This window comes from Zootoca vivipara, chromosome Z1 (assembly GCF_965207765.1).
Source record: "Zootoca vivipara chromosome Z1, rZooViv2.hap1.1, whole genome shotgun sequence".
In the NCBI taxonomy this organism is placed as follows: Eukaryota; Metazoa; Chordata; class Lepidosauria; order Squamata; family Lacertidae; genus Zootoca; species Zootoca vivipara.
In genome coordinates this window covers 10,674,988-10,698,466 of record NC_142583.1, presented here as the reverse complement: position 1 = coordinate 10,698,466, position 23,479 = coordinate 10,674,988, and the positions used below count along the sequence as shown (strand labels likewise).

General features: G+C 40.2%; 1 protein-coding gene across 4 annotated transcripts in view; it reads right to left on the bottom strand.

Moving 5' to 3' along the window:
* The window catches only part of TBC1D19 (TBC1 domain family member 19), a 63,320-nt gene that overhangs the window by 8,300 nt on the left and 31,541 nt on the right, over positions 1–23,479 (bottom strand). For all 4 annotated transcript variants that reach the window (XM_035112914.3, XM_088658574.1, XM_088658581.1 and 1 more), the window contains exons 12-19: positions 20,653–20,727; positions 19,571–19,633; positions 12,259–12,343; positions 9,110–9,154; positions 7,667–7,699; positions 6,016–6,125; positions 4,540–4,631; positions 2,073–2,188 (exon numbers count right to left, since the gene is read on the bottom strand). In XM_035112914.3, coding sequence (XP_034968805.2) covers positions 2,073–2,188; positions 4,540–4,631; positions 6,016–6,125; positions 7,667–7,699; positions 9,110–9,154; positions 12,259–12,343; positions 19,571–19,633; positions 20,653–20,727 — 619 coding nt within the window. The remainder of the gene's footprint in view (positions 1–2,072; positions 2,189–4,539; positions 4,632–6,015; positions 6,126–7,666; positions 7,700–9,109; positions 9,155–12,258; positions 12,344–19,570; positions 19,634–20,652; positions 20,728–23,479) is intronic.

The window sequence follows — 23,479 nt, the reverse complement described above, 5'->3', positions numbered from 1 at the left end:
GCCTATTAATTAGTTGCTACAGATATTTTGGTCTAGCTATTCTTTACGTTCAATTCAGTAATCACTTAGTTTGGGAAATATTATATAGCCAGCTTAAATGCGCCATTCTAGTGACAGTTTCATTTTAAAGAAAAGCCGTACGAGAAAATCAAGTGCACAACAGAATAAATATATTAAGAATTTCTTATGTTAAATGTGACTTTTGCCTTACTTGTAGTTCTATAAATCATCTGTCACCATGAATAGAAGTTATTAATATTGCAGCTGTTGTATAAGGGATTATTATTTTGACCAGAATATAATTGAAATTAATAAGCTTCTGGAACGCAGAAATAAAGAAAATCATCAAACCATCAAATCTAGCACACGGGGGACACCTAAATTATATAATTTGGTATTTGAATTATTGGTATTAGTATTTGTATTATAATTTTGTATTGTTATAATGAGGCTATTATTGGACTGTAATTGAAAATAAATAACAATTATTATCAAAAAAAAGAGAAAAAAGTTAAATGTGATTTTTCTCTGGTTCACTCACAAACCAACACTTTTCTCAGGCAGAATACAGTATCTGCGCACAGACCCCATTCGCAAGATATGTCCTCTCCTTTCGGAGGAAAGCTGCTTGCATGGAGGGGGCAAAGGTCTATATGGGCATATCGTGATGGGCTCTGAGCCAGCCCAGTATCCACACCTGTGGCTGTAACACTGGCACACACTTTCTGTGTGTAAGTGCAATAGTACCACCAGCTCAACTTTGAGGATAACAAGCATGCAGATTGTGTCTACAAGTACCGGATATAATATTGGAACGCTAGGTAGATCAGGAACGGGGTGTGGCAGTGTTGGCAGCTGTGATCCAATAAGGTTATGCACCAGGAGTTTTGTATGAACCAACTCCTTTCATACACACACACACAATTTTTATAAAGTTTTTCTATTTTACATTTTGGAGTATTCATTTAAACAACCTTAAATCAATGACTTCCCTTCTTCTCTTTCCATGGTTCAATTTAACATACGATAAATCCCTGTATACTTTACATAAACTAAACCATTCAATATTCCATTATTACATCCATCAAAACTTATCTACACTGTTGAATTTAGCTTAATGCTGCCAGCGTTTTTAAATGTATACAGTTTTCACCCATATATTCAATAAACATTTTCCAAACTTCTTTAAAAGTATGTTCTTCTTGTTCTCTTATTCCATATGTTAAATCTCCAAGCTACGCATATTCCATCAGTTTAAGTTGCCATTCTTTGGTTGGGATCTCGCTCGTTTTTCCATTTTTTAGGCTGATGAAACACAGGCCGCAGTAGTAGCATAGCATAAATAGTCTTTTTTGACACCTGGGAATTTCCATCTGATTTATCCCCAACAAAAAAGATTCTGTTTTTTTGGGAAAGGTACTTTTAAACATTTTTTTTCAGTTCATTATAAATTATTTCCCAATACTCTTTTACCCTTTGACAACTCCACCACATATGGTAAAACATGCCCTCAGCCTCATTGTATCTCCAGCACTTATCCGATTCACACTTACGGTATACATTTTAGCAACTCTATTCAGAGTTAGATACCCTCTGTAAATCATTTTCAGATAGTTCTCCTTCAAAGAATAACATGCTGAACCATTTCCTTTCCTAATTTGGGTGCAACCCATCCATGTCGACGCACTATCCTTAGTATCCCTGGGAGCGATAAACTTCTAATTAAATCAATGGGAACTCAAAGGATTATAACTGAAGAGATTGTTCCTCGTATACCAGCAAGAAATTAATGCCAATAGTTTATGCATAAATTTGGGTGAATATCTTTCTTGACTCTTTAATCTTAGCTAAGCCAGTTCTCGGAACAGCAGAAGTGAGTGACCAGGACAAAGTCCCAGCCACTCTCAGTTTCCAAAATTCTAAGTTTTAAGACACTGAGTTGGAGGTCACACCATGAATAGCTACTGAAACCATGCAATTGCACACGAGGAAACTGAAGCCTCTTGTGTTGATATCATTCTTCTTTAAAAAGGGAGAATGTCAATACCATCAACAAAATATGTTTTCATTACCAGCAAGAATTTCCAGAGAGTTGTATCCCAGGACTCTGTCCCACAAAAGCAGAAGCTGATCCGTAGCTAAGTAGCCGGAGAATGCTCGCACCATCCATTTAAATGATATCCTTAGACTACGAGTAGGAAAAAAAAAACTATTATATTTCCCCATACAATCACAGTGGATTTGCCTTTTGACTTAGATGTGCTTATCTGCTTTCTGAGCCTTAAACGGAAAAGAGCGCAGCTAAAGCCAAAGCCAGCTAAAGAAAGTAATTCTTCTTAATGCTAAATCTGGCATGATACACTCAGTTCACTAATTCAGAATCTATTTGCTATCTGGTTCTTGATCGTAACAGTATTTCAATACTCAAAATCAAAAAAGAAAGTACTGTTTAGCATCAATTGTAAATGCATTCTCCTTAGGGTAACAGCAAATGTTATGTGTCTCCACGCAGGTAAGCAAAGATGTCAACCTTGACTTTTGATTGTACCTTGAAGCAGGAGTCTTTAACTTTTTCAGACCTGAAAAAACATTTCTAACCTAAAAAACATGTTTCGGAACCCGCTTCTTAATTTTTTAGCTTTTTTTGAATTGTGATATTTCTGGTGTTCCTACCCTCATTATACTCTGATCCATTAGTGGATCCCAACAAGTTAGACACCGCTGGGAGGAATGATATACTGTACTTTTCCGTGTATACAATTAGGTTTTGTTTACTAAAAAATAATGTTAAAAAGAGGGGGTAGTCTTATACATGTGGGCAATCTTCCCCCAATTTCTTAATTTTGAGTCCCCCAAAATAGGGGGTGTCTTATACACAGGGGTGTGTTATACACGGAAAAATATGGTAAATCGTTTTTATTTGATTTTACAAGTGTAAAGTAAAGTTACAACAATACCAAATACATATCCATATAAAGAGATTTCTCTGAATCTCGAGACTTCCCACCATCCCCTCCCTGGCTCCTATTGTCAACGTTTTCAACTGCGTATTATTTCACAATATATATATTTTGTATCTGTTCATAGTGTTTGTTACATTTCAAGTGTTATTAGAATCCTGCTAATGTTTTCACCTGCTTACAGTGGTCTCCTAAATAAGGGAGGAATGATCATTTTTAGGATATTCCGAATACAGTCAAACCTCGGTTGTCGAACGTAATCTGTTTGGCTTCTGAAATGTTTGACAACCGAGGCATGGCTTCCGATTGGTTGCAGGAGCTTCCTGCACTCAAGCAAAAGCGTCGGATGTTGGGCTTCTGAAAAACGTTCAAAAACCGGAGCATTTACTTCTGGGTTTTTGGCATTCGGGATCTGAGGTTTGATCTCAGCTAAATTGCTACAGGAGTATAAAGTCACTAAATGAGAGTTTTCCCATGTTGGTGTCAGAATATAAAGTATTTACTTTTATGGACGTTTAAAATTTCAATATGTCTCACGACCATCCATGAGTCCTGGGAGAGCATGCAAGCCTTTTCCCACCTGGCCTGAACAGACTCTTGGGCTGGGATATTGTTTAGGCAGTTTTCTTGGGGACTTTTCTTGCTACTATTTTTTCATCTTTATAACTTTTTATGATTGACGTGGAAATTGTTCAGTTTGGTTTTGTACTTTTTATGTGTTTTATTTATTGTTTATGACTACTTATGTGATACAGTGGTACCTCGGTTTTCGAACAGCTTAGTCAGTGTTCCGGTTTGCAAACTTTGCTTCGAAAGTCGAATGTGCCCCGTTTTGAGTCCTAAGCTTCTGTTTCTACTCTTGCACTGCTAATTTGTGTCCTCCATTGGAATTGAAACCTTCCGTTTCCGTTTTTAACTGTTGCACTGTAATTTGTGTCCCCCCATTTTAATTGAAGCCTTCTGTTTCCGATTGCAGTGTTGTGAGGTGATATTTGGAGCTTATATTTAGTGCTTTTGTTTTTGCTATTTATTTTGCGTTTTTTGTTTCTGAGGCTTTCGGTTAATTTGTTTTGGTGACTGTGTGGAACCCAGTTCAGCTACTGATTGATTGATAGTGTGACTGCGGAAATGGATAAAAGTCCCCCATCCAAACAATAACTATCATCAGTGCAGGTAAGAAAATAATAATAATTTTAATTTTTATCATCTATAATACTGTCTTATTTATTTTATAGTACAGCACATTGATTATTGCTTTCATTTTATGGATCAATGGTCTCATTAGTAAAATTCATGTTAAACTGATGTTTTAGGGGTTGTTTTTAAAAGTCTGGAACGGATTAATCCATTTTGCATTATTTTCTATGGGAAAGTGCACCTTGGTTTTGGAACGTTTTGGTTTTGGAACGGACTTCTGGAACGGATTAAGTTTGAGAACCAAGGTACCACTGTTTTCATAATTTAGTAAACCTTTTCATGTTGTACTCTGCCTTGAGCATGGTTTTAGCTACAGAAATGTGGCATGCAAATACAATGATGACGATGGTGTCAGTTTTTACATATAAAGGAAAATACTTACGGTTGTGCTCCAATTTCTCGGAGGTGATAAAACAGCTGTGGTAGATGGGTTTGGAGAAGGGTTTCAAACAGCAAACATAATGATACAATGCCCTTTAAAAAAGAAAGAGTACAATAATTCCCTTTTTTTAAAAAGCACAACTATACAACAAGTGTACCTCTTACTACTAGTGAGTTTTAAATGTAAATAGTGAAAAAATATCCAATGTAGTTCATGCATAGATTGAAAACATATACAGTAGTATATGTAGTATAGTAAAGTAGTATAGTAAGATTTGATAAAGTGAGGTTGTGGACTTTTTCACATTAAAACATTGTTGGTTGCAGACATAGACAACAGTTTCTTTCCTGGATACATGTAATGAAGGGCAACAAACTGGAATTTAAGGCCGACAACAACAATAATAATAATAATAATAATAATAATAATAATAAGTGAGGAGGCCAGGGGAGAGTGAGCTGTGGGGTCCCAGAGTGGATAATCTTCATAAAAAGGGGAGGGGGGAAGTGAAGGGGTTATAAAAGATCAGGCTAAATTTAAATTGAAGGCCAGGAGGAATAGCTCTGTCTTACAGGCCCTGCGGAAGGAGGTTAAATCCTGTAGGGCCCTGGTCTCAGGGGATAGAGCATTCCACCAGGTCGGAGCCATCACTGAAAAGGCCCTGGGCCTGGAGGAGGATAGTCTGACTTCCTTAGGGTCCGGGACCTCTAAACTATGGTTATTCATGGACCCGAGGTACCACTGTATTTTAATATTCTGCTGGAAGCCGCCCAGAGTGGCTGGGGAAACCCAGCCAGATGGGCGGGGTATAAATAATAAATTGTTGTTGTTGTTGTTGTTTATGATGATGATTATTATTATTATTAAAACGTTCCACGTACAAACTCCAGATCTCTAGTTAAAGAATCTCAGCAGGATTGAAAAAGACATCCAGCTGAGGCTTTAGATCAGGCATCCCCAAACTTCGGCCCTCCAGATGTTTTGGACTACAATTCCCACCTTCCCCGACCACTGGTCCTATTAGCTAGGGATCATGAGAGTTGTATGCCAAAACATCTGGAGGGCCGCAGTTTGGGGATGCCTTCTTTAAATTGTTGCTTCTGTAGCTCAGTTGGATAGAGCGTGGTTTTCACCAAGGTTGCAGGTTCGATCCCTAAAAGGGACACCTGCAGGTTCCTTCATTGCAGGGAGCTGGACTAGATGATTCTCAGGGCCCCTTCCAATTCTATGATCCCTATGAAACAGGCCAATAATCTGACAGTATAAAGCTGTCTAGTATGTTCTTGTATATGAAATACGCAAGATAGTTTATCAACGCAGAGGTCTACATTTTAAAATATTTTTGTACAAGTCAAACAAATCGAAGGTTTGCATAGACAGCAGTCCTGAGTTTTTGGAACAGGCACGGTAAAAAGAGACAGGCATATTTTAGTTTGTTGCATTTTGCATGTTCAGATTTGTTCAAAGCAAACTTACGGACGGGTGAGAAGAGATGGAATGAAGTCGGAAGAAATAGCGCACGTATATTTCGCGAAACATCTGGTACAGCTTGGAAGGTTCGTTATACAGGAAACAAAGCGGAGCAACTGAAAGGATAAAAGACATTTGTTATCTCACCACCACTACTTGTTAAAATAACAAGATGCATGTCAAACAAAATCTGCATATTATGAATGAACACCAGTTCTTGGTGGAGGTAGAAATTAGAACAATACGTATGTTAATGCAGCCGTAGCTATGGAATAATTGTGTCGTTTTCTCTCTCTCTTCCTTAACAGTCATTCAAATATTGCTTTTTTATTGACAAGTGGAGTAACAACGAGCCACTTTAAACATGTGATTACTTTGGGAATGCCAGTCTGACAGCTGAGACAGATTTGCTTGAAGGACCAACGCATGGGTTGCACATTCAAAGTTTGTATTTTAATTTTTGTAAACTGCTAGCCTGTGAAGAAACTGCAGTAGCCACATAAATACCGGTACTATCCATGGATGGGGACTTCCATGCAACCCCAGGCTGGTTGCAAAATATGAACCACCCCAGGCCCTGTGATCATCACCTGAGGCCCTTCTTTGTGTGCTCCCTTCCATGAAAGATCCTGAGGGTGGCAACACAAGAATGGCCTTTTCTGCGGTGGCTCCGTTTGTGGACTGTTCTCTCCAGGGAGGCTCGCCTGGCACCGTCATAAGATCTCTGTACGCACCAGACACAAACTTTCCTCTACAACTAGGACTTTGGCCTCTAACTTGTTGTTGTTTAGTCGTTTAGTCGTGTCCGACTCTTCATGACCCCATGGACCAGAGCATGCCAGGCACTCCTGTCTTCCACTGCCTCCCGCAGTTTGGTCAAACTCATGTTCGTAGCTTCGAGAACACTGTCCAACCATCTCGTCCTCTGCCATCCCCTTCTCCTTGTGCCCTCCATCTTTCCCAACATCAGGGTCTTTTCCAGGGAGTCTTCTCTTCTCATGAGGTGGCCAAAGTCTTGGAGCCTCAGCTTCAGGATCTGTCCTTCCAGTGAGCACTCAGGGCTGATTTCCTTCAGAATGGATAGGTTTGATCTTCTTGCTGTCCATGGGACTCTCAAGAGTCTCCTCCAGCACCATAATTCAAAAGCATCAATTCTTTGGCGATCAGCCTTCTTTATGGTCCAGCTCTCACTTCCATACATCACTACTGGGAAAACCATAGCTTTAACTATACGAACCTTTGCCAGCAAGGTGATGTCTCTGCTTTTTAAGATGCTGTCTAGGTTTGTCATATCTGTGGCCTTTTAGAAGTGGGTGGGGTGTTTTTAGTGTATTTTTTTAACCTTAGTTTAAATGTATCTATGTGGGGGGGGGTGTTTGGTTGGTTACTTGGTTGGTTGTAGGTTGCTTTGAGTTATCCTGGGCAAAATAAAGTGATTAACATTTAATTAATAATAACAAGAACAGCAGCAATAGAAAAAATAATTAAAAATCATAATTAGCCTCCAGGGCAGGGGCAGAATGTGGAAGAAGACTCTTTTTCCTGTGTGTGATAAGCACAGACAGATATTATATTGCAACAATATAAACTGACTTACTTATTCAATTAAACAAACTTCCATTTGTAGCTCCAGTGCTAGTATTGAAGAATCACTTACCGTACATCGAAAAGCCATGGAAAGGGATTACACCTGCAAAACAGAGATGTTCCAGTTTACTGTGAGGATTGTTCATCGTTCCACAGTTCTTTATGCTTTGTAGGGGGGAAATCCCCAGACAAAAGTACCGGTATACCCAGGGAGAATTCCACAAAATATTTCAGAACTTGATTCTTTTCATATGCATAAGCACATCTTTAACTCTAGAGACTGAACTAATAACTGCTCTGCTGGAAACTGGAGATCAGGATCACCCAGCAAGCAGAATGCAGTCCACCTCTGATTTATGATTGCTAACCAGTGGGTCAATAAAATCCCCTTCTTCAAATGCCAAAAACAGAAGGTGTAACAAGCCCAACTGATGGTAGGTGAGCTACGTTCAGTGTAAGGGTCAGAAATTCTGCAGGCTTCATTTAGTTCAGAGTTGATGGCTCTTTTTTTTTTTGAGCCCACGGCCAAATGCAAAGTTAGCCACCCCTCTAAGACCTGCATGCCAACAATGTGCACACATTCATTGTACATATATGTTCACCGCACACACTTGCTGCACATGCAGACACACAGTGTTCTCTCTTTGTCTTGCACTTCCCACTGTGATTGGGAGGAATAATAATAACAATAATACTGTAATAATAATTTTATTGTTTATACTCCGCCCATCTGTCTGGGTTTCCCCAGCCACTCTGGGCGGCTTCCAGCAAAATATAAAAAATAATAAAATGTCAGACATTAGAAACTTCTCTGAACAGGGTTGCCTTCAGATGTATTCTAGAAGTGGTGTAATTCTTTATCTGCCTCACATCTTATGGGAGGGCATTCCACAGGGAGGGCGCTACTGCCGAGAAAGCCCTCTGCCTGGTTCCCTACCAAAACCTCAGAAGTGGAGCCACTCATGACAGTTCAACTGTGAAGGAGTTCTAAGGAAGTGTTGGTGCTATTTGTCTTGGATTGCATTATACTGTCTTGCAAAGACACCTCTTCTCCCTCTGGTGCAGCACCATCGCTAGAAGGTCTTAGCGCAGAGCTGCCATATTCCAGTCCCTCAAATACGGGTGGCCCTGTTTGCAAACTGTGCAACTGACCTGCTACTAATGCAAATTGCATGGGGAGTTGGGAAATGGTTAAGCAAGCCCACTTCCACAGACTTCCAACTCCAGACCATGAGCCAGTGGCAGAAAGGCCAGCTCGTGCTGTAAAAATTGTACTACAGCATATGCAAAATATGCTCAGCCAAAGACAACGGTGGGATTAAGCATGCCCAAACAGTGGCCAAGAACATGATAAAACATTGTCAACTCTCTAAGAAAAGAGGGAAACCCCTTCCTGTCAAACCCTGTTGCGTCTGTTGTTGTCTGTTACATAATTCAGGAGAATTCGTGGTCTTAGAAATTACTGCAGTTTCTCCTTTCCCCACTAGAGGAGGCAACAGTATAACTGCTTTACCGTTTGGTGGATAAAAGACAGCATATTCTTCCATGCCAAGTTTCCCTGTGAAAAGAACAGTCAATGGAAAAGAGTAAGTAACAGACATACAGGAAGAGAACACAGACTTTTCCAAACTGAAAATGTAGATCTGATACAGTTAAGAAAGTGAAACGGCAGTGGGAGGTTAGGAATGATTATGGTATAATGCTACAGAGCTGTAAAACAGACCAATCTACAAAACAATCTTCTAAAAGAACAATGAATGAGATCTATGCAAATATGTGAAACATGTCTTACTCAAATTTGTAATAGCCACCTATTGGATTTCTTAATATGAATTTTGGGGGAACAATCCTGCTCTCCATTTCTGACTTCACACGCAGACAAGCAAGTTGGACAGGATTGATTGATTGATTGATTGATTTTATATACCGCCCTATACCTGGAGGTCTCAGGGCAGCTCACAGAACAAGTGAGTGAATGGGTTTCTCACGTCACTTGCCATTTAGCAACAACAGTTCAAATACTGAGCACCAAAGCAGATGTGATCGATGGTTCGGTTCTCTCATAGGTAGGTAAAAGGTAAAGGGACCCCTGACCATTAGGTCCAGTTGTGACCGACTCTGGGGTTGCGGTACTCATCTCGCGTTATTGGCCAAGGGAGCCGGCATGCAGCTTCCAGGTCATGTGGCCAGCATGACAAAGCCGCTTCTGGCGAACCAGAGCAGCACACGGAAACGCCGTTTACCTTCCCGCCAGAGCGGTAACTATTTATCTACTTGCACTTTGACATGGTTTCGAACTGCTAGATTGGCAGGAGCTGGGACTGAGCAACAGGAGCTCAACCCATTGCAGGGATTCGAACCGCCAACCTTCTGATCGGCAAGCCCTAGGCTCAGTGGTTTAACCCACAGCGCCACCTGTGTCCCACAATAGGTAGGTAGATTTAATTTAAAACAGTCGTGTGAGACTGGTAGTTTGACTGGCAAACTATCACTGGGTGCTTAACCCTTTCTTTCTATGTCATTTCCCTGCTGTAATTATCCTACTTCATATCTATTTCGGAGATGGGAAAGGAGTTAAACCTCCCTCCCACTATCTCAGTTAAATTAGCAGCTGATGCAACAACTTTGGAGTAAAAATGTCTCTGGGAAATCCTAATCACGGATCTTTCCCATCACATTTCCTTTGCAGCTCAGGATTTGAACCTGCCGTTGCTCATCGTCAAGTGAAGGGACAATCTGACTCCTTCTGGCATGCTCTCTCCTGGGCGGCGCGGAGATACGGGACCCAAACCTGCCTCCATTCCCCTCTTCGCCCAAATGAGCTTCTGAAGGAAAAGGCCATATATCAGGGCTAAGAAGAAAAGAACTAAGCCCTCTCTGCAACGCCACTTCCCTGGTCAAATTAAAGTTCCATGCAGCTGTTATGACAGGGAAAGGAAGTGTGAGGTCCTGATCATTTATGCCCTGGGTCACATCAGGCAGAGGAAAGGAAGGGAGTAAAAAGTGGTGAAAACTCTGCTGCCCATTCAGTTAAAGGGCCACCACTTTTCCTCTCAGGGCATCAAGGGGAACAGAGCACACCATGCTTAAGGGGGGGGGGGAGGATAAGCTGAGACCTTCTACTGGAAGGAGAAGAGGATCTTAGGCTGTTCTACCCAACACAATACAAAACTGCCTTCCTGCCTTCACTTTCTGTGAAGACAGACAGATTTCCATGACAAAGTAAAGCGTCATTCCCTCCCCCCCCACCCCCCTTCTGCCTGGTATCAGTAAGGCTTAAAAGAAATTAGCAGGACTTAAAAAGTGCTTTGCTTTGAGAGGATCAAACCCATTATTTAAACCTAGAGAGCAGAAATATTATTTGAGTGAAACTGCTGTTTTAGCATATGACTACATGAATTGCACGTCAAAGTGCAAGTAGATAAATAGGTACCGCTACAGCGAGAAGGTAAACGGTGTTTCCCGTGTGCTGCTCTGGTTTGCCAGAAGCGGCTTAGTCATGCTGGCCACATGACTTGGAAGCTGTATGCTGGCTCCCTCGGCCAATAACGCGAGATGAGCGCTGCAACCCCAGAGTCGGTCATGACTGGACCTAATGGTCCTTTTACCTTTACATGAATTTTAAAATAGGGTCATTTTCTTTATCTGAAGTTAAGCAGGGACACATGATGTGATCTAGAGAGAATGTAAAGGACAACAGTCATGGTTGGTTTTAGAGCCTTAGGTTTTATGGTAGACGAAAATGCTCTCTAGTTCTGCTTTTGATCTCTTTTCATCTTTTCTGTGAACTGCCCCAAGACATCCGGGTATAGGGCAGTATATAAATTCAATCAATCAATCTTTCATAAATACTGTTCATGTGCAGAATGTTTAGCAGTGAAAATCCAATACGCAACATTGAATCCTGTAGGAATTTTTTTTAAGCTGCATTATAAAACATAATTAGCATTTTTAAAATGCAGGAACAGTTGGGCACAAAGTCACAAGCCTTCTGTTGGCCAGGAAATATACATTTGTAGACTTCCTACTTTGATGGCGGGGAGAGAAATCCTATTACAGTATACAGTACAGCTGTTTAAAGTATTGAACTGCCTCACATATAGGCAACTGAAAAGAAAGCACAAACACACAGCCAGCTGCCTTTACAATCACCCTCAAAAAAAGTATGAGTACATGTTATTTTTTCCTCCGCAGGGATAACAGTATCAGTGGGTGAGATCGTCAGGAGAAAAGCACTGCAAGAGGGAAAGATTAGAATGACCCTCTTCCCCTGGTCTTCAGCTTCAAATTGCAGCCTCAGTATATAGAAGGAGGGAAAACCCGAAAAAAGAAACACAGAACTACACATAACGTCTAGTTCTGCTCTTTGTCAGACTCTCCACCCCGAATGTAGCCCACCGGCTACATTTTGTACACTGCCAAGTGCTCAACCCCCGCAACAAAAAAGCCAATTAAAAAAAATCCACCTGTTTTTGCAGGAAGCACAAAAGTAGGTTATTTGTTGTGAACCACAAATACAGTTTGCATTGTAGTCTTAAGACCTGGACCAGAGAAATCGGGTTTTGAATCCTGCTCAGCTGTGACGATCACCAGCGGAAATCAAAGGCTGGTCACCAACAATAATCTTTTACAATTACCATCAATAAATATTTGTTTCTTTACCTCGAACGTATGACTTGGGTGGAGTAGCGCTATTGTACGCAAAGTGTTCCAACACTGAAGTGTCTCGTGAAAAACAAAGTAATACCTGTAAAAGCAACAAAAGGAATATCAGAAACTGTTCAATGAATAAAATCACCTTGAAGTTTGACATTAAACTGCCATTTCCTGCAAAATAAAAATAGAGGCAAATAAATTCACTAGCTTAGCCTCTTCATCCTCTCAGGTTGAGAAAGGTGAGTTAAATCCTTGAGTTTCTCTATAACATGCAAATTGTCTCGTCAATTCAGAACAATTCAGACAATAGATTTGTCTTTACTTTTACAGCAAAATTAAATGTAATGCAAGCGATCCATGATCAGATCGCCCAGTTTCCTGGTTTTCTTAAAAGCAGCTAACAGGGAACCTCAGATTGCAGAAGAAGGATTAATATTTTCCATCCACACCATCTCTCTCTCTCTCTCTCTCTCTCTCTCTCTCTCTCTCACACACACACACACACACACACACACACCTGCTATTAGTCCAGCTGGGGAAAACACAGGGGAAAACAGAATTACATTTCCAGGACTGCTTCCATCTCTTCAAAATCTAAACAAAAGAACTGGTCTTTTAGACAACTAATGCAAGTTTGAGGAGGAAACAGTTTATCTTGCCTTCATTCTGAACAACAGCCAGAACTTCACTTTTCCCTTTGTATTCACCCCAGTTGTTATGAATTAGCTTTTAATTTTTCCTATTTATTAGTACTTTGTTGGGTGTACTATGTTTTGACAGTTTAGATAGGATCAAAAGCTGGTAATGAATAGTGTTGGTTGTGAACTAGTGTGTGTTTAAGATAAAGGCCCTTTGTCATCTGAAAAAATGTTAATCTGCAAAATAGCAAGCTGCTCAAGGAGGTAAAAGCCAGAAAATTATTATGTCCTCTGTCAGAAGTGCAGACATTTTCGCAAGACATTTTTGCTTTTGACAAATATAATTATCAAAAGGCTGTGTTTACAAAAATATTAAACAAAAAGGAGTGGATGATGTACAGTGAAATATTGCCATGGCATTCTAGGTAGAATGAAGGCAAGATAAACTGTGTTTCCTCCTCAAAATTGCATTAGTTGTCTAAAAGACCAGTTCTTTTGTTTAGATTTTGAAGAGATGGAAGCACTCATGGAAATGTAATTCTGTTTCACCTGTGTTTTCCCCAGCTGGACAAATAACAGATTTGGGGGGGAGGGAGAGGGAGAGACAGACAGACAGACAGAGACATGGATGGAAAATATTTTAAAAAAACCTTCTGCAATTTGAGGTTCCTTGTTAGCTGCTTTTAAGAAAACCAGGAAACTGGGAAATCTGATCATGGATCTCTTGCATTACATTTAATTTTGCAAAAGTGTATGGATCTGGATTCTACCTAGAATGCTTTCAATGCCATGGCAATCTCTCACTGTGCATCATCCACTCAGACAGCTCCTTTCTGTTCAATATTTTTGTAAATGCAGCCTTTCGAAAATTACATTTGTCAAAGGTAAAAATGTCTTAGGAAAATGTCTGCACTTCTGACAGAGGACATAATAATTTTCTGGTTTTTACCTCCTTGAGCTGCTTACTATTTTGCAGATTAACATTTTTCCAGATGACAAAGGGCCTTTATCTTAAACACACACTTCACAACCAACACTATTCATTACCAGCTTTTGATCCTATCTAAACTGTCAAAACATAGTACACTCAACAAAGTACTAATAAATGGAAAAAATTAAAAGATAATTTATAACAACTGGGGTGAATACAAAGAGAAAAGTGAAGTTCTGGCTGTTGTTCAGAATGCAGATCCACACACTTTTGCTTCCTGTCCTGTTTCCTGCCATTTACATTCTCAGCCTTCCCTAAGAACAGCGAAAGCCTTATATTTCTAGCAATAAGCAAAGCTGAGATGACCCATCCCTGGGCAGAAAAGGCCTGGGCAAGCAACAAAGACCTGCCAATTCAATAACAGCTCTTTAGCAAGAACACTGTAACTCTTTAAACAAGAATATTCAGGCTTTACGTCACTTTATTTATGTTTTGTGTAAATTTCATTTTATGTTAGCACTTGTTCAGATAGGGACCCATCAGAGAATACTGCAGTTCACCAAGGAAATTCAAAATGTGAAGTTTGTGTTTAATTTGGGTTTGTGTCCATTGCTATTGGCTGTTAGGTTTTACATTGATATATAACTCCCTTGCTTTGTGATAGCCTGATGGCCCCTATAAATAAATAAATGAATGAATCTGAACAACAGTCAGCAGTGCAAGGCTACCCCCCTCCTGGCTAAGCAATGACTTAGTTTTAAAGAAGCTGGGGAGGATATGACTTGATCAGTCCAGACGTCACATGCAATCCATTCTCCCCATTCTCATCACTGCATTTGCTTGTATGAGACACAGAGAAACATCTGTAATGAGACATTAAGAAAACTGGGGGTGCTTCCTTTGCGGCTAAAACACGCACACACTTCATTATATTTGTATAGTTATCAAGGTGTTCGTGCTGAATCAAACCTAATGCCATAGTACCACAAATGTCTGTATTTAGCCAAAATGAGATGGGGAAAACAAGTCTCTTCATTCTCCCCAAAGGTGTTGCTCCCAACAGAACTTATACATTAAACACGTGTCCTCTGAGGGTTAAGGTGAATGTGGGAAACAGATTTGCAAAGGAGAATCATGTAGGTAGGAGGAAGGTACATTCGTACCTTGGTTCTTGAGCGGAATCCGTCCCGGAAGTCCGTTTGACTTCGGAAAACGTTCGAAAACCAAATCACGGGTTCTGATTGGCTGCAGGAGCTTCCTGCACTCAATCGGAAGCCGCGTAGGACTTTCAGGTTCCAAAGAACGTTCACAAACTGAACACTCACTACCGGGTTTGCGGTGTTCGGGAGCCAAAACGTTCGAGTCACAAGGCGTTCGAGAACCAAGGTACGACTGTACTTGCTGTGCCAGCCATTAGTTCCCTGAAAATTCCACTAGGACGTTACAAAAAAGAGTAAAAAACAACATGTCTCCAAGGATAGAGTAACATTTCCAGGGGAATTTGGGTGGGGGAGAAGCATTCAGCAACCTCTCCCACCAAATGACTCTCTATCCTAAGTGCCCACAAGGCATATGCAGTTAGAGCCCCAGTTTTCTAATATGAGTTTTTACTCTTAGACAGCTGCCTGCTATAAGGTATAGGAATGACACCTACAAGAAAGTTTAATTCTGTTCATTTCCTGTCCATTCATTTGTTCTCTGCACTGGTCAGTGTTTTCGTTGATTAATTAGATGAACAGGGACACACACCATTTTTGTAAAATGATAACTTAGTACTGCCCGACAGAGAGCAATTTACGGGTAAGTGACTTATCTATATTTATCCCCAGGACTTTGAATGACATCAGATTTACTCTGACAGAGATGAGTTCACACTGTCGTTAGCATTTCAGAGCTAACTGATTCAGAAAGTGGCGTTTGAGACTCCCATCCGTCAAAACTGTCAAGTGACCACTGACTGGAAAATATTTTTCATTATACCTGCTGCCAGTCCGGAAGCTCCTTTTGATTATGAAACAGATTTTTGGATTAATTTTGTCTGCCCAGGACTGGGCCGCACTTCCCCTGAAATAGCAGGTCCAGAGTATGGGGGTACTTCTGGGTCCACCTTTGTCACTGGGGGCATAGCCAGCCTCACTGGCTTGAAGTGCCTTTTACCAGCTGCACTGGGTACAACCGCTACAAACCAGGATAACTTGACCACAGCAGTTTAGGCATTGCTGACTTCAAGATTGGATTACTGCCATGCACTCTGTGCTGGGCTTCCCTTCCACTTGACCCGGAAACTGCATTTTTTTTTGCAGAATACAGGTGCTGACGGCTGTTGGATTCTGTCACCATGTATCACCTCTGTTCATAGATATTCACTGGTTGCCAGTTTGCTACCAAGCCAAGTTCCAGTTAAAAAAAAGGTAAAGGACTCCTGGACGGTGAAGTCCAGTCAAAGGAGACTGCGGTTGCAGCGCTCATCTCGCTTTCAGGCCGAGGGAGCCAGCATTTGTCCACAGACAGCTTTCCGGGACATGTGCCAGCATGACTAAGCTGTTTCTGGCGCAACAGAACCAGAACACCTTGACGGAAACCAGAGTGCACGGAAATGCCATTTACCTTCCTGCTGCAGTGGTACCTATTTATCTACTTGCACTGGCGTGCTTTCGAACTGCTAGGTTGGCAGGAGCTGGGACAGAGCAACGGGAGCTCACCCCGTCGTGGGGATTCGAACCGCTGACCTTCCTATCGGCAAGCCCAAGAGGCTCAGTGGTTTGGACCACAGCACCACCCACATACCAACAGTAACGTTACTGTAGGTATATAAAACTGGTAACAGCTTGGGACCTGTTGAAATCAGTCTTTTAGTGTTGTGGTACCTGCACTTTGATACTCCCTGTTAATAGACATTTAGAGAAGTGCTTTTGCTGTATTTTTTTGGCACATGATCAAAACATCTATATGGGGACATACTGGGCTATTTTTGAGATTCTTCCCCACATTAAGGTTGTTTTTAACTAACTTTTTTTGTACTTCTGCAAACTGCAGGCTTCCCCTGAACCTGCTAATACTTGATATAGGTGCTGCTGCTTTGACTAGATAAGGACTCGTGCTCAAATCGTGAGCTTTCAATTAGTACATTAGTATTACTAGGAAAGATGGATAGGGAGGTATAAATTCTGCTGTACATTTTTAATACTGTATTTAAAAAAACAGCACCGTACATATCACACAAAAAAACAGGAGCCCTAATTTTTGTTAATTTCTTGCATTCAGAGGACTAAACAAATCAGTCTGTCCTCTAAGGAGGGATATATTCAGCCACCAGTAGATTTCAGATTGTTTTATGTAGCTATAATCGACAAAATGACAAGCCCACCCTAACAGCTGTGACTAATTGAGTTGAAAGTGCCACGAAAATGTGAAGCTTCCCCCATGACATTTATGTAGACACTGCAATCAAATACACATTAGGAAATTTGCAAATGTAATAAGCTTCCATTTAAGTAGACTGAAAAGAAGCAATATATGCAATTCCATACAAGTTAGTTGGCTCTCCTTTACTAGAAGCAAAGGTAATAAATTACAGGTGCTTGTTTACTTCAGACTAGCACTTCCTCATCCTAAGCGTTCAAGGTCGGAAACAGTATTGTATAAATATAAGAATACAACATTTCCTGTGCAGAGCTTTAGGACAAGAAACTGCTTAATACTATTACCGGTATATTTAAGTGGTATTTACCTGTTAAACTAGCATTTCTTTCTGGGAGCTGCTCCCAAAACTCTTATCTCACACTTTCCTCAAAACTCACCTTTTCTTTGCCTTTTAATCTTCATCTCCAGTTGAAACATGGCTTTAGCACATCTAACTGGATTTGATCACTTTTTTTTTTTTACCCTCCCATTTCCGCTCCCTCTTTCTGTTTATTCTGCCATCAGTGAAAAATCTAGGCTGCAAGGTCCTTGGGGGAGTGTACTCCCCCTTTTTTCTCATGTCATTCTGTGAAGCACCACATATATCTGTAGATCTCTATATAAATCATGATCAACAATACTACTTCTCCTGCAAGTCCCATAGGACTCCAATGAGTACATGCTTCCAGCATGCAGAATGTAGCCCCAATATCTTTCAATATCTCTCCGCAGTTGCTCTTAATAGGCTAGCTAGCTGTTCTTTTTATTATATGTCATGGTTTTCTAGTAAGGTTAAGGCTTACTGGGAAATTATATATAATGAAATGAAAAGGATGTTTAAAATAACCTTTGTTAAAAAAAACCAGAAGCTTTTCTTTTGGGAATTATAGGAACAGAACTACCTAAACTGCATAGAAACTTGTTCATGTATGTGACTACAGTGGCAAGAATGTCACTTGCCCCAAAATGGAAAGAAGCAGAAGTCCCAGCAAAGGAAGAGTGGATACAAAAAGTTATGGAATATGCAGAAATGGCGAAACTTACAGGAGGAATAAGAAATCAAGATAACAAACTTTTTATAAAAGAATGGAAATGGTTTATTGAATGTTTACAGATAAATTGTAAACACATAAGAACATTGGCAGGATTGTTGTAATAACCTGCAGTTTCATAAGAGTATATATTTAAAGAAGATGAATAAATGAGCAAATTAAGTTAATTTGGATATGCAGAAGATATTAAAAATAAATTTAAGGAAGAGCAGAAAGAGGGGGAAAGAAGTCAATTTTTGAAATGTCAAAATGATTGTAAAACCAGTGAAATGTATAAACCTGAAATGTATGTATCATCCATACTGTTGTTTAACATGGATAGCAAGTTTCCCGTACCACCATTGATTCTCAGTTGTACACGTCTTATTCTCTTACAGATTACTGCCTTTCCACTTTTCCCTCCCTCAATCTGGCTTTCCTTACCAGGGATACTCCAAAAAGGAGAAGGTATGAGAAAATTTACATTAAGGGAGGAGAAAGCATGTCATGACAGTGTTTTGGAAGAGTATGCTGTATGACCAACGGAAAATCAACAGAGGTCCAGAATTACTGCTATAAGTATTCGCCAGTAAACACCAATGGAAAGTACAGTAGTACCTCCGGTTACGAACTTAACATGAGGCACCTCCTGCTGCTGTGATGCTGGAGCGCGACTTCTGCTCGCATCCCGGGGCAAAGGTCGCAACAAGGGGCATCTACTTCCGGGTTAGTGGTGCGTGTAACCTGCAGCATTCATAAGGGGGGGCGGTACGTAACATGAGGTACCACTGTACAGAAAAATCTAGCATCTCAAAGTGTAACCCTTTCCAGGGGATTCAATTTTCAGACAGTCCTAGATCCTCAATTTTCAGACAGTCCTAGATCCTTATAAGCTTAGTGAAACTTAGTGAAACCGAGCATCGAAACATTGTGGCTACACAAAACGACAATTTGATTAGGAGTCTGATTTAGCCTGCTCGTTATCTTTAACTTTGCTGGCTGAAGGTTGTTTATGGTCAAAGTTAGCCATGCACAGGCATAGCTGAGTGATTCTGGACAGTGACTGATAGATCCATTTAACTGTGGCACTAAGTCATCCAGGCTGCAATCGTATACATACTTGAACGAAACCCCCACGAAACATAGTAGAACTTCTGAGTAGGCATGCATAGGATTACACTGCTGGTCAGCTTAGTGCAACTGTAATTCATTACCAGTTTCACTGGGCTTAAAAGATACCTGGAACAAAATTGTACCTACTTTGCATGTCACTTTTTTTCCACTGACAGGCTGCTGCAACAACAGTAATTACTTACCTGATATAAATAATCCTCAAACACGAAGTAGTAGTCATCATTGCTGGCTGTCAGCTTCACATCCTGCAAATGAAAAACCGTAACAATTTGAAGCTGAGAAGTATATTTTACAGCTGGGAAGCTCCTGTGGTGCATAAGCATAACAAGATATTATTGTTAACAAAGTTAATAACAATTCACTCCACCTGTTGTCAACTTCACATTTCCCGCACAAAGAAAAATTATATTAGTATCATTATAACACTAGGCACTGATATCCACATGCTGTATTTGATCATGTCACTTCTAATTAGTTTTCTTCAATGGGAGTTTCCCCACTCTTTCAATGGGAGAGGGAATGCAAATTATCTCACAATTAACATTTTAACTGCATTCCATAGTCATCAAAGCACTGAAAAACTAATCATGCACCCCTTAAGAGAGTTCTAGGTTTGTATTTCTCAGACAATAAGCTTTCCTTTGCCATGGCACGTGGCAATCTCTCTGAGAACTGAGGAATGGTTTTGAAGAAGTTTGTGACAATGCATGGAATCATAGAATTTTAGAGTTGGAAGGGACCCGAGGGTCATCCAGTCCAGCCCCCTGCAATGCCATACCAAAAATGCTTGTGGATCCCAGCTGAAAAACAGCAGTAATAATATGCATTTCTAAAACAACTTTCTTCTTTACTCCAGCCTTATTATTATTATTATTATTAAGATTATTATTATTATTCCCCGCTCATCTGGCTGGGTTTCCCCAGCCACTCTGGGCGGCTTCCAACAAAAGATTAAAAATACATTAAAACATCAGTCATTAAAAACTTCCCTAAACAGGGCTGCTTTCAGATGTCTTCTAAACGTCAAATAGTTGTTAATTTCTTTGACATCTGATGGGAGGGCGTTCCACAGGGCGGGCGCCACTACCAAGAACGCCTTCTGCCTGATTCCCTGTAACTTCGCTTCTTACAGTGAGGGAACCACCAGAAGGCCCTTGGCGCTGAACGATGGGGTGGAGACTCTCCTTCAGCTATACTGGGCTGAGGCGAAAAACACCAACAACCCTGCCTGAATATATAAATGATATAAATTAGAAATACTCACTTTATAAATCAAACTGTCCACCAAAAGGTCATGCTGAATCACATTAGACTTCAGTTGTTCATAGTACAAAACATCCTAGAATGAAATAATGCTAAATATTAATCGTTGTGTGAGACAAAACAAATGACACACTTTTGCTTATTTTAATACCATATGATGTTAATGGAGTAAACAGCTTAAAAAGAAGGATATCAGGTCACAATCTGAAAGATACTGTTGAGTATACCCATTAAAATAAATGGGATATACTTTGCGCATAAGTTGATCAAAAACCAAAATCTTTTTCAAACGTCCGAATATGATACTTCCTCAAGTAGTTTTCTTCCACAAAACCAGGCAATGAAAACTATTAAGTCTTCATGAAGTGTGGTAAGTCTAGTAACTACCGGTAATTCCTCCTATCGCCCTTATGAATTCAGCAGTTAAGACTGAATTAACTGAGATAACTGAATTTGGATCCAACTGTTTTAGGTACTGTAATTTCTTGAACAGGATACTGGAAGAGGGTTAGGCCTCATAACTCCTGACAGTCTTAGTTGACTGATTATTTCAATAACTAACCTCATATAGCCAATATTTTAAAGTCTAGTTAATGCATTAAGGGGTTAATACCCAAGAGTAAACTGTCCTGCCAGGCTTAGCCAAGTCCACTTCCCCTTACCTTTGGAGGAAATGGGTAATGAAGCTATTGCTCCCCCCCCCCCCAGTCTATGTGAGAAGAAAAATGTCTGAAGAGGTTTGAGCTGGTTGCTTCAGCTCAGACTGGATGGCTCTTTGTCAGCCATTCTTGAATCCTATCCCAATAACTTAGGAACTTTCACTACTTTGGAACTAAACTAAATTTTGCTGCCTGTGCACCCATGAACCTGACCTTTGGAGCACTTGTAAGTAAACCATTTTAAACTTACTAAACATGTGGTCTTTTCCTATGCTGGGGGAAAAGGGGAATATTTTGGAACTCACTTGGAAAAATATATTTTAAAGGTCTAATGTTCAGCCTATATTTCCATGTTTACTTTGGTGTATATTTTGTGATTTAAAATCTCTGTTGGGGCACTCTCACCGAAGAGTATTTGCCCCAAACTTGGATCTTGGCATGCAGGAATTCTTTTATACCCGTAACCCCCCCCCAATAAACATTATGGTGTTGGGAGTTGTTTTAGAGCCAAAGGACAATACAAAATCGCTTTACAAATAAAAAAAATATGGCTCCATCTTTGAAAGTTTTTAAATGGATCTTTAAAAGCATTTTTATTTCAAGATGCATTTAATTAGGATGCTACGTGTTAAGCTCTATATTGTTTTCATGTGCTATTGATAGTTTTGGATCTTTATTGTGGTTTTATATATTTTCTAAATATTCTCAGTTGAATGAATGAATGAATCTTTATTGCTAAAAGCTATAAGCCATCACAATAGGTCACAATGTGTAAGATACAAATAATAGATTTAAAACTGAACAACGACAGCAACAACAAAGCAAACATACAAAAATCACTCTTGCGTAAGTTAAGCACTCCACATCTCACACTTCCCCTTATGATACTTGTCTTGGTGCCTAGCTCTCAACTTACTTACAGCCAAGGCAAATTTTGCAACCTGTGTAGTAATAAATACATTATTGCCAGCCAGCAAAATAGAGATTTTCTAAATAACTAATTTTTATTTTATTTTTATGTGAGCCACCCTGGAGGGCTTTGCTCTGGAAGTCAGCATACATTGGGATACCAATCAATCAACCAATAATATTATAAGTATACAACAGAAGAGGGTGATTCTTAAAGGGCCCATAAAACAAAACTGCAGGGGAAAAGGAATTCTGCTAAATCCCCGAGGCAAGAAACTGGATGGCAACAGTTAACAATTTTTCCCGAGAATGCCGGTGGTATTCCTCTAAATAATTTATGCAAAGCTATAACCTCTTCACAAACATAGCTAGCCAGAAGCAGACTCTAGCCAAGCAAAACCTAGAAGCAGAGATACAGCCATAAACACCGCTCGGATGGATCCTATCAGGGAGACAGAAGCCACAGCTGGAAGAATATAATTAATGACTTGGAATACAAATGTCATGATGGGTAACATAGTTTTGGAGGTGGTCGCTGCAAGCATTTTCGTATAAAGGGAGGGGGGGAAGAGAAAGATAAGAGTAATTTGGTTCTCCTTTTAAGGCAGCATATGAAAACATAATAGTTGTAAAATATACACATCACAACTGTGTTTATTGTATTCAGTTATCTGCTTTTTCCATAAACACATTTTGTTCTATTTTAGGATTTTGAAGTTGATGATAGGCAATTGCACATCATTCCACAGATGGAAGAAGATGTAAAAAAATTCAACAGTGCAAAGGACAAGACTTAACAATGAAAAGGAATGTGAACTAGACATGTTCAGAATATATATAAATAATCCACTTTTCAGGTGTACAAGCCTTTCTCCCAAACACAGTATCCTGTCTATAGAATGGGGTTTTTTTTATAAGTAGAATACAAGTCACATAAGTTGCACTATGAAGAACTGATCTCCCACTCTGGAAATTTAAAAAGTTCTCACATGAATGTGAAAGTGGATTTGTTATTTATATAGCATACTAGCTGGCCCTGCCACGCGTTGCTGTGGGTCCACAGTTCCGTTCCCCGCAAACCTCAGCTATCCCATCCCCGTCCTGCCCCCACCTGCAATGCAGGCGAGTCCCCAGCTCCGTTCCCTGCAAACCTAAGCTGACGTGTTTGGGGACGTAGGTGGCATGGGGCAGGATCGCAGCGTGGCCCTTTGTGGAGGAATGGCCATTCTGGCAGTTATAGCATATTGGCTGCTGAGACGC